This window comes from Mustela putorius, unplaced genomic scaffold (genome assembly GCF_011764305.1).
Source record: "Mustela putorius furo isolate JIRA1106 unplaced genomic scaffold, ASM1176430v1.1 tig00000224_pilon_pilon_pilon, whole genome shotgun sequence".
NCBI classification, from domain to species: domain Eukaryota; kingdom Metazoa; phylum Chordata; class Mammalia; order Carnivora; family Mustelidae; genus Mustela; species Mustela putorius.
In genome coordinates this window covers 30,138,908-30,152,192 of record NW_025421321.1, presented here as the reverse complement: position 1 = coordinate 30,152,192, position 13,285 = coordinate 30,138,908, and the positions used below count along the sequence as shown (strand labels likewise).

Here is a 13,285-nt window from a genome sequence, read left to right as displayed (position 1 = left end):
CTGGGCATGAAGCCTGCTGAATATTCTCTTTCCCTCTTGGTTCTCCCCCACTGTTCTCTCGCTCTCAGAAAAATAGGGGGAGGGATGTTTTTTGTTATTAAGAGAGCATAATTCTTTGTAAACAAAATAAATAATACTCAGATCATATATTAATAGGAACAAAAGGTTCTGCAGTGTAGTATCTGTGAGGATTAAGAGGAAAATAGTATTCCATTTTATAATGTTAAGCAGTGCAGGTTGCCTTCATGCAGGTTTACACTGTGATGTAAATGGCATTCATGGAATTCTGTAATCAGGTGACCCTGCTTGTGACTTTAGGCATTTCAGAATTTCAGACTTTAAAAAATAATTTTTTTTAAAGATTTATTTATTTACTTTAGAGAGAGCATGCCATGAGCAGTGGGGGAGGGGCAGAGGGAGAGAGAGAGAAAATCAAGCAGACTCCCCACTGAGCATGGAGCCCAACTCAGGGCTCTATCACATGACCCTCAGATCATGACCTAAACTGAAAGCAGGAGTTGGATGCCTAACCAACTGAGCCACCCATGCATTCCTAGAGTTTTAGACTTTTAAAACAATGGAAGAATCTGTTTTGGTAAGAATTTAAAATAATTGAAACATAGACTAGAAATGAAATCCTTGTGTGACTTTTTTGTTTTTAAGTTAAACAAGTATTGGTTGAAGGTTAATATCACACTATTTTTTTTTACAGTGGTTTTTGGACCGTATGGCTGATGATGACTGGTGGCCAATGCAGATACTAATTAAGTGCCCTAATCAAATTGTGAGACAGGTAAGAAGAAATTTGATTGAAAAAGAAATGGCTTTCAAGTTAATAATCCTAAATTTACCTGTGACTATATTTTAACCCAGCATTGAAGGTAGTTTTGAAAAGATTAACCTCTACCATAAAAATCATTTTGCTACCATTTCATCAGCTTCTTGTAGGAAATCAGCTGTCTTTTCAACCAAGTGATTAAAATTGTTAACATTTCCTAGTTATAGGAAGATAAGTGTAAGTGCCTATTCTCTCAGATCCTGTTATCACTGCTTTATGAGTTGTACTAATGCTTTTTAGAATTTTAGATAGTCTAACCATGGTAGGGTACTGTAGTGGCCTTGAAAATTAAATGAACAGTATGTAACATTTCTGTGAAAGATTCTGAACTGTCACATGAATCAGTTTGTTTTCCTTAAATCTCTGGAAAAGTTAGACAAAATTGTAAATATTACTTTATATTCACTTATGACACAGAACTAAAAATTTAATATGAAAAGGCCACTTTTCAGTTATTCCTGAGATATAACTCTTACACCATCTAATTCATCAAAACCATACAGAATATAAAATTTAGTGGCTTTTCGTATAACCCCAAACTGTGCAACTGTCATCTAATTTTGTAACACTGCTAAGAGACATTCCATACCTATTAACAGTGACTCCCAATTTTATCCTGTCCCTTCTTTCCAGCCACTATGCACTTGCTAATCAACTTTTTGGCTCTATGGATTCGCGCATTTATTTATTTATTTATTTATTTATTTTTAAAGATTTTATTTATTTATTTGACAGGCAGAAATCACAAGTAGACGGAGAAGCAGGCAGAGAGAGAGGAGGAAGCAGGCTCCCTGCTAAGCAGAGAGCCCGATGCGGGCCTCGATCCCAGGACCCTGAGATCATGACCTGAGCCGAAGGCAGTGGCTTAACCCACTGAGCCACCCAGGCGCCCCGGATTTGCGTATTTAATGATAAATGGAGGGGTGCCTGAAAGGCTCAGTCAGTTAAGCATCTCAGGGATGCTAAGCATCCCAGGATCCCTGGGTCCTGGAATCAAACTGCCTGCTCAACGGGAAGTCTGCTTGTCCCTCTCCCTCTGCCTTTTCCTCCAGCTTAGGCTGTCTCGCTGTCTCCCTCAAAAAATTTAAATCTTAAAAACAAAACAAACAAAACTATAAAAAAAATTTTTAATCTTTATTAAAAGATAAATGGAGTCACACACTCTGTGATCTTTTGTGATCAGCTTATTTGAGCAATATTTTCATGGTTTATCCATGTTGTGGTGTGTTTCTGTTCTTTCTTTTTATTGCTAAATTAATTCCATTGAATGGATATAGCAATTATTGTTTATCCATTCAGCAGTCAGTGAACATTTGAGATGTTTTCGCTTTTTGGCTATTTTGAATAATGCTGCTCTGAACATGAGTGCACAAATACTTGTGTGGACATATATTTTTAGTTCTTTTACCTGAGAGTAGAAGTCCTGAGACATTCTAGGAATTACAAACTTTTTCATGGCATCTCCACTAGTTTACATCCCCACCAGCAGCAATCTATGAGCATTTCTATTTTCACTACGTCTTCTTTAGCATTTCTACTGTCTTTTTGATTTTAACTATCCTGATGAATGTGAAGTAGTATGTTATTGTGGTTTTGGTCTGCATTTCCCTAATAATTAGTGATGGTGAACATCTTTTCATTTGCTTACTGGCCACTTGTATATCTTAATTAGAGAATCCCCAACCCTTTTTAACCCATGTGGGTTTTTTTGAACAAACTTAAATCCTATTTCCTTCTCCTAATCATTGACTTCTGGCAAAAGATAATCCATGGGGAAAACAAATGGGTGCAGAGAATTTTGAAACCTGTTAATTTTTCAGTAACTTTGTTACCTTTGTTCAGGCTCTTAGGTTGTTTTAACTTTTCATTTGCAGATGTTTCAGCGTTTGTGTATCCATGTGATTCAGAGACTCAGACCTGTGCACGCTCATCTTTATCTACAGCCAGGAATGGAAGATGGGTAAGAAATAACTTTTTAGCATTTTAAGCTTTTTAATCAGCTTCCTAGAGTATTTTAAATACCCACATTGAAATATTTAGGTTCAGGGCATGGTAGGTGGCTTAGTTGGTTAAGCAGCTGCCTTCGGCTCAGGTCATGATCCCATGGTCCTGGGATTGATCCCTATGTCAGGTTCCCTACTCAGTGGTAAGTCTGCTTCTCCCTCTCCCTCTGCCCCTCCTGCCATGCTCATGCTCTCTCTCTCAAATAAATAAATAAAATCTTAAAAGAACATTTTGTGTGTTTTTTTTTTTTAATTTAAAAATCTGTAAGAATACAATCAAGAAGAGAACATAATACTTTTTATTTTTAATTAAGTGCATCTTCAGATTCGTCTACAGATAACTTAATGACGTAGTCTTTTTGTTTGGATTGATTCAGCCAGACACCGTAATTTGAATCTATCTACTTACATTATTGCAGTTGGTACTCACTATTACAAAGATGAGAGAGATAAATTTAGGTTTTTAAAAATATTTCTCCTCCCAGAATATCTATCTCCAGACTTCATACTGTCTCTAAGATATATTAAATTGTATCTTCAGGTCGGATGATATGGATGCCTCAGTAGAAGATATTGGTGGTCGTTCATGTGTCACTCGATTTGTGAGAACTCTGTTATTAATTATGGAACATGGTGTAAAACCTCACAGTAAACATCTTACAGAGTATTTTGCCTTCCTTTATGAATTTGCCAAAATGGGTGAAGAAGAGGTAAGGCTGTATTTTGTTTATTTCTGGGATTATGTACCTATTTTCAGTATTTAAAACTCAGTTGTTTTTATTTTATTTTCTATTTTTAAATCAATGTTTTTTATTTTTAGAGCCAGTTTTTGCTTTCACTGCAAGCCATATCTACAATGGTTCATTTTTACATGGGAACCAAAGGGCCAGAAAATGTAAGTATAGTTCCCTCTCATATTGGGGATTTAGGGGACCATGTTTTCAAGTTTGTATCATGGAAGGTCATTAGATATTAGAATGCTTTAAAATCCCTTCTAGCCTGGCATTAGATCATTTTAAGTGTCTGAATTTGGTTGGTATTTTTAATGATACAGCGAGAGAAGAAATAATCAAATGATAAATTTCATCGGCAAGGCCCTGGAACAAAGCAAATGAATTTAGGCAGAATGGCTACCACCTACTTTGAGGTCATATCAGTAGCATGTTGTTTCAGTGAACATTTCTGATGGTCATATTTTTAAACCCTTGCTGTTGAGTTTCCAAAAACTTAAGTAGCTTGGTCTATTCATAGTATTGAAGCATGACATGAACTTTGTGTTGACTTTAATGACCACGTTGGCTTTTGCTCTATTTATGCTATCTTACTTAACCCTCTTGCAACCCTAAGATGTAGTAAGTACTGTTGTTACCTCCATTTTACAGATCAGGAACTTGAGGCATAAAGAAGTTAACTTGTTTTAGATCACAGTGAGTTGGGCTTTGATCTTTGGTCAGATTCCTGAGCTACACTGTTAACCATTATTCTGTAATGCTTCTCAGAATATGGACTTTTACTGTCTGATACCTGCCTATATGGCTACTTGTTTAGACTGCTCTTCTTTTGCTTTGTTAAATCATAAAATCATTTCAGTCTCTTGAATTTCAAAGAAATGGAAGTCTTTGGAAGACTTGCTATTTGGATTATCTGAACACTGCAGATAAGGATTCTTTAATTTGTGTAATTGACATTTTTATTTAATAGGAAATACTGTTTTATCATACTCATGTAAAATTTGGTCCTGATTTATCTTCCAAGGGGCTTGTCTATAAGAAAAAAAATTATTAAAAGATCTATCCCTGTAAGTGAGGTAAAAATAGTTACAGTATTGAGAATCATTGTTCTTTATAGTTCTGCTTACTGTGTCTAAAATTATCCAGAATATTGCTTAACTCTTAAAAGTCAGGGTTAGGCCTTTGAGTGGTTCTTTATGATACATGCTCCTGCTACCATCTACCCTGACTATTTTATAGAATAGTCAAATTATTTTCTCTCAAGATAATTCAGTTTTAATGTATTAGTTTCAACATTTTATTCTAGCCTCAAGTTGAAGTGTTGTCAGAGGAAGAGGGGGAAGAAGAGGAGGAGGAAGAAGATATTCTTTCTCTGGCAGAAGAAAAATACAGGCCTGCTGCCCTGGAAAAAATGATAGCTTTAGTTGCTCTGTTGGTTGAACAGTCTCGCTCAGAAAGGTGAAATGTTTCAACATTCAAAATGGTTAAAGCATGTTTGATTTTACTCCTTTTACCAAATTGTTTTACCACTAACTTTTGTTACATAATTCCTTTTAAATAATACCATGATTTATGAACTCTTGTGGCATAAGTATTTCAGTCCTTTGTATCAGATGACTTTGTACCTCTGAGTCATGTTAGAAATATACGTTGAAGAAATATACAGTAAAATATTTAGCAAAATTATATGTGCATTCATCCTTTCTGGCAACACTACTTCTAGAAGCCTGTTCCCTAAATACAGAAAGATGTATATGCAAGGGTATTTATTGAAGCATTTAGTTAAAAAGAGTAAAAGACTGGAAATATTTAAAAAGAGGGGTTTAGTTGAAAAAAGCAGGCATCCACTCAATAGAATACTCTATTACTGAAAAAAAGAAGTATGGAATGTATCTGTACTACCATGAAGAGATCTTTAGGATTAAATATTACCAAGTAAAAAAAGCAAGGTGGAGAAAAGTATGTATAGTATGGTACCTTTTGAGGAAGGGGAGCTGTGTGGGGGCGGGGGAGGGATGCAGAGATTGAAAGCATGTAAACTCAATTTTCAGTATTCCTCATTTTGGATCTACTGTTTACAAATGTGCTTACTTGCTGGGATTTATTACAGTCCCGAAGTTAGTACTCATGGCTCCTTTGCAGTCATTTGTGGACTGCAGATGTCCATGTGCAGAGTGGCAAAAAAATCTGAGTTACCTGACACATACCTTCCTCCTAAGCCAAGGTCAAACAGAGTGACTGTGACTCCTTGTTTCACTTCTCATATTGTAAACAAATCTCCTTTTCATGGTTGCTGCCATGTTTTTCACATTTGTACTTTTTGTTGGTGACTTAGTGTTTAAAATTGCTCCCCAGTATAGTGCTAAGTGCTACGTAGAGCTCCTAAGCTCAAGAAGGCCATAATGTGCCTTAACAAGAAAATGCACATTAGATAGGCTTCATTCAGGTATGAGTTAATACTAGTATTTGCTGTGACTTCAGTGCTAATGAAGTCAGAACAGAAACAGAAACACACATAAAACAAGGTAACCTATTGATTGGTTGAAGAAAATGTTGGCCAGAGGCTCACAAGAACCTAACCCTGTATTTCTCTTATGAGCAATGATTCATTAATCACTAATTCGGTGTTTGCAGCATTTTATAGAACTTAAGTACTACCAATAGCAAGAATTGACTGTATTTTTTTAAATGGAAGACTAAATCAAAACTTAAAAAAAAAAAAGTTTTCCTGTGTTTGGGGGAGGGAAAAACAAACTGCTGGAAAAGACAAAAATGAAAGCTTGACTTTGAGTATATATTGTTTTTGTTTTCTAGATTTAACTTGTAATCATGTAAATGTTTTATATAATAAGTAAATTAATAAAATGCAATCCCTAAAAATTAAAAGCAGACTGAAATAAATGAATTATATTTTGACCTGGTGGCATAACACCTGGAAAGGAATTCACTAAAATGACCTTTAGAACACACTAATTTAACTGTAAATTCCTAGTTGTACATGAAGGACAAAAATAATTGTAAAACTATCCTAAACTGTTCTACTAAGTATATTGTTCATAGTGTAATTGTGATTATTATCCAGAAACTAGCATATATCATAGAATAAAGCAAATAAGTAACTGTTAATGTCATTAGAAACCAAGATTTTCAGCCAGAGACGAAAGAAATACAAATACAAAATTGTAGGGTTTTTATGTAAGTTCTTTAAAACTAAATTTGAGTTTGGAAATACCAGTAGAGTTTGTGGTGTATTTTGTCTTTAAGCAAACAAAAAATGTCTTCTGTACTTCCATTTTCTGAAAAGGCTTAGAAATCCGACCCAACTCAGAATCAGTGAGTGCCGCTGGCATCAGTATTGTAGTCCCTAGATATCATTTCTTACGGAAGAAAATCAGGGTTCCTTGAAAAAATGGCCAATTAAAGGTCTTGGGCAAGAAATGAATGGGAAGTCTAAAACACTTTGTCCTTTTGGAAAACAGAGGCTATCAAACACTATTGAGAATATGTTAAAAGGGCAGGAACCAATTTATGGATGTTCCTTCTGGTCATAGATTGGACAACCCTGAGCATCAGTAATAGAATAACTACAAGAGGACTAAAATACATCACAGATATTTAAATCCATGAGTTCGTAATGGTATCTAAAAACAAACAAACGAACTACTTACTGGTAACCTTTGGAGTATATTAGAAAACCAAATCATAATTTTGGAAACTTAGTAATAAAGGAATGATAACAAGCATTCATCTTACCAGCAAGAATTACCTCATGGCAAACAAGTGGTAAATGAGAGGAAGCTCACCATCTTGGAGGTGTTTGAGCTAATGAACAAGCAAGTAATGCTGAAATCAGAATATCTGTATTTTGTACCCCAAATGAAGTAATGGATCTAGGAGATGATCATCATTGACTGAAAATATTACAAAAAGACAACCTTTCATTGTGTGCCTCTTGAAGAAAGTCAATACCACCACCTATAAAGCATGCTTGATTAAGAAGATCAAACCTAGATATGATCAAGTCTCTAGATCTAAACTGCCAGTTTATAGGAAATATAAGGACAAAGGAACAGGTTAAAGCAACGCCACAAGGATACAATCAGCAAAGTGGAAATGTGGGAAGTTCTTCAGGACAAACCACCTACTTGCTTCAACTCATAAATTGCAAGATAAAAACAAAATTGGAGGGAAAACCAGTAGTCTGTAAGATACTTAAAAGACATTTCAACCACTTGCAACAGAGGACTTTATTTGGATCTTGAGCCAACAAATTATTAAAAAATTTTTTAGACACTTGAGGTAATCATACACTGACTGGATATTGTTTGATAGTAAGGAGTTGTGGTTTTATTTTAAGTGTGAATAATGATAGTGTGTTTATTTGTTTTAAATGTTATCTGTTAGAAATTCATGCAGAGATTTTTAGATTAAATGATAAAATACCTAGAACTGCTTCAGAACAGTCCACATTGAGTGAGTGGGAGATACAAATGAAACAAGACTGATCATGAATTAGTAATTTAAAGTTGAACAATGGGATACTTCCATTATCTTACTATTTTTGTATGTATCTGAAATTTTCTATAGTAAAGAAATATGTAGAAATTGTAAACTGGTAACTGAAACTCTAGAAGTTTGTTTTGTTTTGAAGGGTCTCATGTCAAAAAAAAAAAAACCCCACAACTCAGACCCATCCTAGTATTTATAATACACAAAAATATTGAGCTAATTAAATGGCAAATAAAGTAGGTTTGGGCTTCTATCTATCAATTCCAGAATCTTGAAAAATTGAGAGATATATATCTAGCAAGTAAGTTTAGCTAGCAGAAAGTTCAAAAATCATTTTGTGTTGGTGGCTTGGTACAATTGTAATTGAACTGACAGTTTTGATGCGTGTCATGATGCAAATAGCTATAAAGTAACACAGAGTAAAGAAAAACTTATTTCCACTGATGTTTCCTTTCAGGCATTTGACATTATCACAGACTGACATGGCAGCATTAACAGGAGGAAAGGTAATACTTTGTATATTAGAGGATTTGATCATCTCACAAATAATAATGGTTCTTAAATGAACAACTTTTACTTTTAACAGGGATTCCCCTTCTTGTTTCAACATATTCGTGATGGCATCAATATAAGACAAACTTGTAATCTGATTTTCAGCCTCTGTCGATATAATAATCGACTAGCAGAACATGTAAGTGCTGAGAAACAGTCTTAAAAAGCTTTTTGGTAATTTTTAAAAGAATGTTCTGAAATCTTCCTTTTTTTTTTTTAATAGATTGTGTCTATGCTTTTCACATCAATAGCAAAGTTGACTCCTGAGGTATGTACACCTTAGTTAATTTGTGTTTTTAAAACTACTAGTGCTTTCAGATAAACCTTTCTTCTTATTCTTGAAAAAAACATATCAAGATTTCTCCCATAACACAGCTTAATTTTCAGTATGTAACTTGAATAGGCTGAATTACTTCTTTGTATCTCACTATAATATAATTTTCCCAGTGAAATACAAATTTTAGGTCTAAGTTCAATGTATTGGAGTAATACATAGAGACTAAGCTTTAAAGTTGTTTGATTTGAAGCCTGTATCATAACTGTGTTCAAGAATGATGAAAAATAGGGGTGCCTGGGTGGCTCAGTGGGTTAAAGCCTCTGCCTTCGGCTTCAGGTCATGATCCCAGAGTCCTGGGATCGAGCCCCACATCGGGCTCTCTGCTCAGTAGGGAGCCTGCTTCCCTTCCTCTCTCTCTCTCTGCCTACTTGTATTCTGTCTGTCAAATAAAATGTTAAAAAAAAAAAAAAACATTTCAAAAAAAATGATGAAAAATATAATAATACAGTATTATCCAAAAGTATTTTTACAAAATGGTAATGTTATAGCTACATGATACTTTGTCAAATATTAATGTAAAATTACACCTTAGAGATCAAGGGATGGTAAAAGAAACTTTTAACCTAAATTATTCTCTGAATACAGTTGTCTCATTAATAAAGGTTTTGCTTGTTTTTTTCCAAATCGATATCAAGAAAAATACTTACCTTCTGTTACATGTGATGTCCATGCCATTGACTTTGTATCCCAAGTTGATCCTGCTGCTCCATATAGATCAAGTTTATATGCAAGAGTACTGAGGTCTGCTAAACTAACACAGATTTAAATGTGATGTGTAGAAGAGTACGTGTTTCTTTTTTCTGAAACAGGTGGGTTCAAGTACATTGAAATACACAGTTATGCATGTGTCTTACAGGCAGCCAATCCTTTCTTTAAATTGTTGACTATGCTAATGGAGTTTGCTGGTGGACCTCCAGGAATGCCTCCCTTTGCATCCTACATTCTGCAGAGGATTTGGGAGGTAAGTCTTGCAATAGATGTTTCCGTATTTTTCTGAGAATTTTCTTTTTCTTTTTTTTTTTTTTTTTAATTTTATTTATTTATTTGACAGACGGAGATCACAAATAGGCAGAGAAGCAGGCAGAGAGAGAGGAGGAAGCAGGCTCCCCACTGAGCAGAGAGCCTGATTCGGGGCTTGATCCCAGGACCCTGAGATCATGACCTGAGCCAAAGGCAGAGGCTTTAACCCACTGAGCCACCCAGGCACCCCAAGAATTTTATTTTTCTAATAAAGTCATTACCAGTTTAAGTAACAGTTTCTTCTTACTTGGGCAATCCAAAATGGTTTTAGTGGGTCACAAGTGAGGGAAGAAGACATGCTTTTGTCAGGAGGCTTGGCAGGGAGAAAGAATTCTTGTCTTATTTCCCACAGGTTTAAAGACTCTTGTGAGTCAATAAAGAGGTCTTTGGCCAGTCTAGAGTTTTCATTCCCTTCCCCTCAAAAAAGAGTGACACAATTTTAGAAGTACAAGCTGAGTGTTTTCAGCAGTTGACAGAAATGGTACAGGAAATATCGACCATGTCCTTTCCTTCAGAGTAACTGCTGGGTTCACAGTTTCTCTTTAGTGAGTGTTGGGAAAAACTCTCTACACCAGGGGTCCGCAGACTTTTTCTCCAACTGGTCAGTTAGCAAGCATTTTAGGCTTTGTGGGCCCTGTGATATCTTTGACAACCACTCACCTATTTTAGCCTAAAACCATCTAGACAGTACAGAAATGAGTGGGTATGGAACTGGCCTGAAAGCCAAATCTGGATTCCTAAGATTTCTTTATCCTATGAAAAAAAATCTCCTCAGGGCACCTGGGTGGCTCAGTCCATAAGCATCTGCCTTATGGTCAGGTAATGATCCCGGGGTCATGGAATTGAGCCCAACAGTGGGCTCCCTGCTCAGGAGGAAGCCTGATTCCTCTCCCACTCCCCCTGCTTATGTTCCCTCTCTCTCTGTCTCTGTCAAATAAATAAATCTTTAAAAAAAAAAATCTCCCCAGCATCCAGTTACTACTTTTCATTCTCACGTGCGATAATAAATTGATTGGGCACACAGTAAGAAAAATAAAGATGAGAAACTTTAGAGGATTAGAAGCACTTTGAAGTAAATTTATAAATTTAATAAAACCAAAAAGTAAGTGGGTTCTCTTATTAGTTCTGTGTTAAAGTCCTTGGCTATTTTAAATTTTATTTTGTAAACTAATGACAGATTTTTCTTAATATTTCCTGTTGGTAAATGCAGTTTAAAAAATGGAGAGGAGCACCTGGGTGGCTCAGTTGGTTAAGCATCCAGCTCTTGATTTCAGCTCAGGTCATGATATCACAGCTGTAGGATCGAGCCCACATCAGGCTCTGTGCTCAGTGTGAAGTTTGCTTAAGATTCTTTCTCTCCTGGTCCTTTTGCCCCTCACTGCTCCCTGTCTTAAAAAAAATTAATTAAGGGGTGCCTGGGTGGCTCAGTGGGTTAAGCCTCTGCCTTCGGCTCAGGTCATGGTCTCAGGGTCCTGGGATTGAGCCCCGCATCGGGCTATCTGCTCAGCAGGGAGCCTGCTTCCCTTCCTCTCTCTCTCTGCCTGCCTCTCTGCCTACTTATGATCTCTGTCTGTCAATTAAATAAATAAAATCTTTTTAAAAAATTGATTAAAAATTTTAAAAAGTAGAAATGTAGGAAAACATAAGCAAAATTTCTCTTAGGCTCTATTTTTCAAAAAACTCTGGCTTTAAGTGTTTAATGGCATATACCAAAAGTAAGTAAAAAAGTAACTCCTTAATTAGTTCATTTTATATTCTGTTCTTACCATTTCATTTTTAGGTAATTGAATACAATCCTTCTCAGTGTTTGGATTGGTTGGCAGTACAGACACCCCGAAATAAACTGGCACACAGCTGGGTCCTACAGAACATGGAAAACTGGGTCGAGAGGTTTCTTTTGGCTCATAATTATCCTAGAGTCAGGACTTGTAAGTCAAATATTCAGAACTTAAACCATTTGTTGTTCCAAGTTTTGTTTTTTTGTTTTGTTTTATGAGGTGATTACAATAATGCCCATTGTTGTATGGTACAAAAGCTCTTAGATATTGTTCTTAAAGACCAAAGTTACATTAGTGTTTGGAAGTGGCAGTGTTTTACAAATGTTTACAGTGCTTTGGGTGTTTAAGGATAAGAAACTGTTTTGTCTTGGATGACATCACCACCACCACCGTTTTTATTTCCTTGCTTGATAGATTAAGATTACAAAGCATGATCAGCATTAAGTGAAGAGAGTAAAGGATCAGAAAATCCTATCTTTTAAAAGTTACTTTAAGGCTAAGAGGAAAGTAATAAAAAGGCATAGAACAAACTGAGAGAAAATATGCAATGAGATAGGGAGTTAAATGATAAACACTTTTACATAAGCAGGCTGGAAGGAAATAAAGATCTTGGAAGACAGATGGACTCATATGAAAAATAGGTATTTTACAGATTAGAAAATTGCTTATAAATTAACAGTATATTCTCCTTTGATAATATTCAAAGAAACAAAAATTGAAATGGTTAATTTTAAATATTTCTTTAATATTATAATATTTAATATTTCTTTAATATTATATCTTTAATATTTCTTTAATCATTAAATTTAATCATTAAAATTGTTTTTCCTAGCTGCTACTGTGAAAGGTGTAGAATCAGGGATATTGCAGTACCAGCATGCACATCGAATACGCCCAGATCAATGTTTCCAAAGACCATTCTCCAATAAAACAAGTAATAGCTCTTTGAAGAAATGGCTGATTCTAGGTCTTGGGCAGATAATATATAAGATGAGCCTGGAGCATCTTGTAGGACCAGAAAGAAGTACTCAGAAAGAAAAACAAAATAGTGGGGCATTGTCAAAGGGACACACAACCAAACTGAAAGAATTTCCAATGGTTAAAGCTGAAACAACTTGAGTAAAAAAATAAGTAACAAAGTGCTGGATTATACCCCCAAATATAAAATAAATACCTGAGTCCATATTGATGATTAAATAAATAAATGGAGAAGAGGCAAACTTCCTATACAGAAGAATTCTAAATAATTTATGTATATCTATCTGCCTCCCCAAGGAGGGATAGCTGAACCTTCTTCAAGGAGTAGGGAATGGGGAATGTAACTTTTTTCCTTTCAAATTTTTGTTCACATTATAGTTAATAGACAGTGCAGTGTTAGTTTCAGGATGATTCATTGATTCATCACATAAAACACCCAATGCTGACCATACCACGTGCCCTCCTTAAGACCCATCCCCCATAGCTAACCCCCCACCCACCTCCCTCCACCATCCTCTCAGTTCATTCTCTATGTTTAA

At 35.4% G+C, this 13,285-nt stretch overlaps 1 protein-coding gene across 4 annotated transcripts in view; it reads left to right on the top strand.

The window, feature by feature from the left end:
• Positions 1-13,285, top strand: part of USP34 (ubiquitin specific peptidase 34) — a 247,719-nt gene that overhangs the window by 206,181 nt on the left and 28,253 nt on the right. For all 4 annotated transcript variants that reach the window (XM_045077883.1, XM_045077882.1, XM_045077881.1 and 1 more), the window contains 10 exons: positions 713-793; positions 2,713-2,798; positions 3,383-3,551; positions 3,662-3,736; positions 4,879-5,030; positions 8,539-8,587; positions 8,668-8,772; positions 8,857-8,901; positions 9,827-9,931; positions 11,771-11,918. In XM_045077883.1, the coding sequence (XP_044933818.1) occupies positions 713-793; positions 2,713-2,798; positions 3,383-3,551; positions 3,662-3,736; positions 4,879-5,030; positions 8,539-8,587; positions 8,668-8,772; positions 8,857-8,901; positions 9,827-9,931; positions 11,771-11,918 (1,015 nt within the window). The remainder of the gene's footprint in view (positions 1-712; positions 794-2,712; positions 2,799-3,382; positions 3,552-3,661; positions 3,737-4,878; positions 5,031-8,538; positions 8,588-8,667; positions 8,773-8,856; positions 8,902-9,826; positions 9,932-11,770; positions 11,919-13,285) is intronic.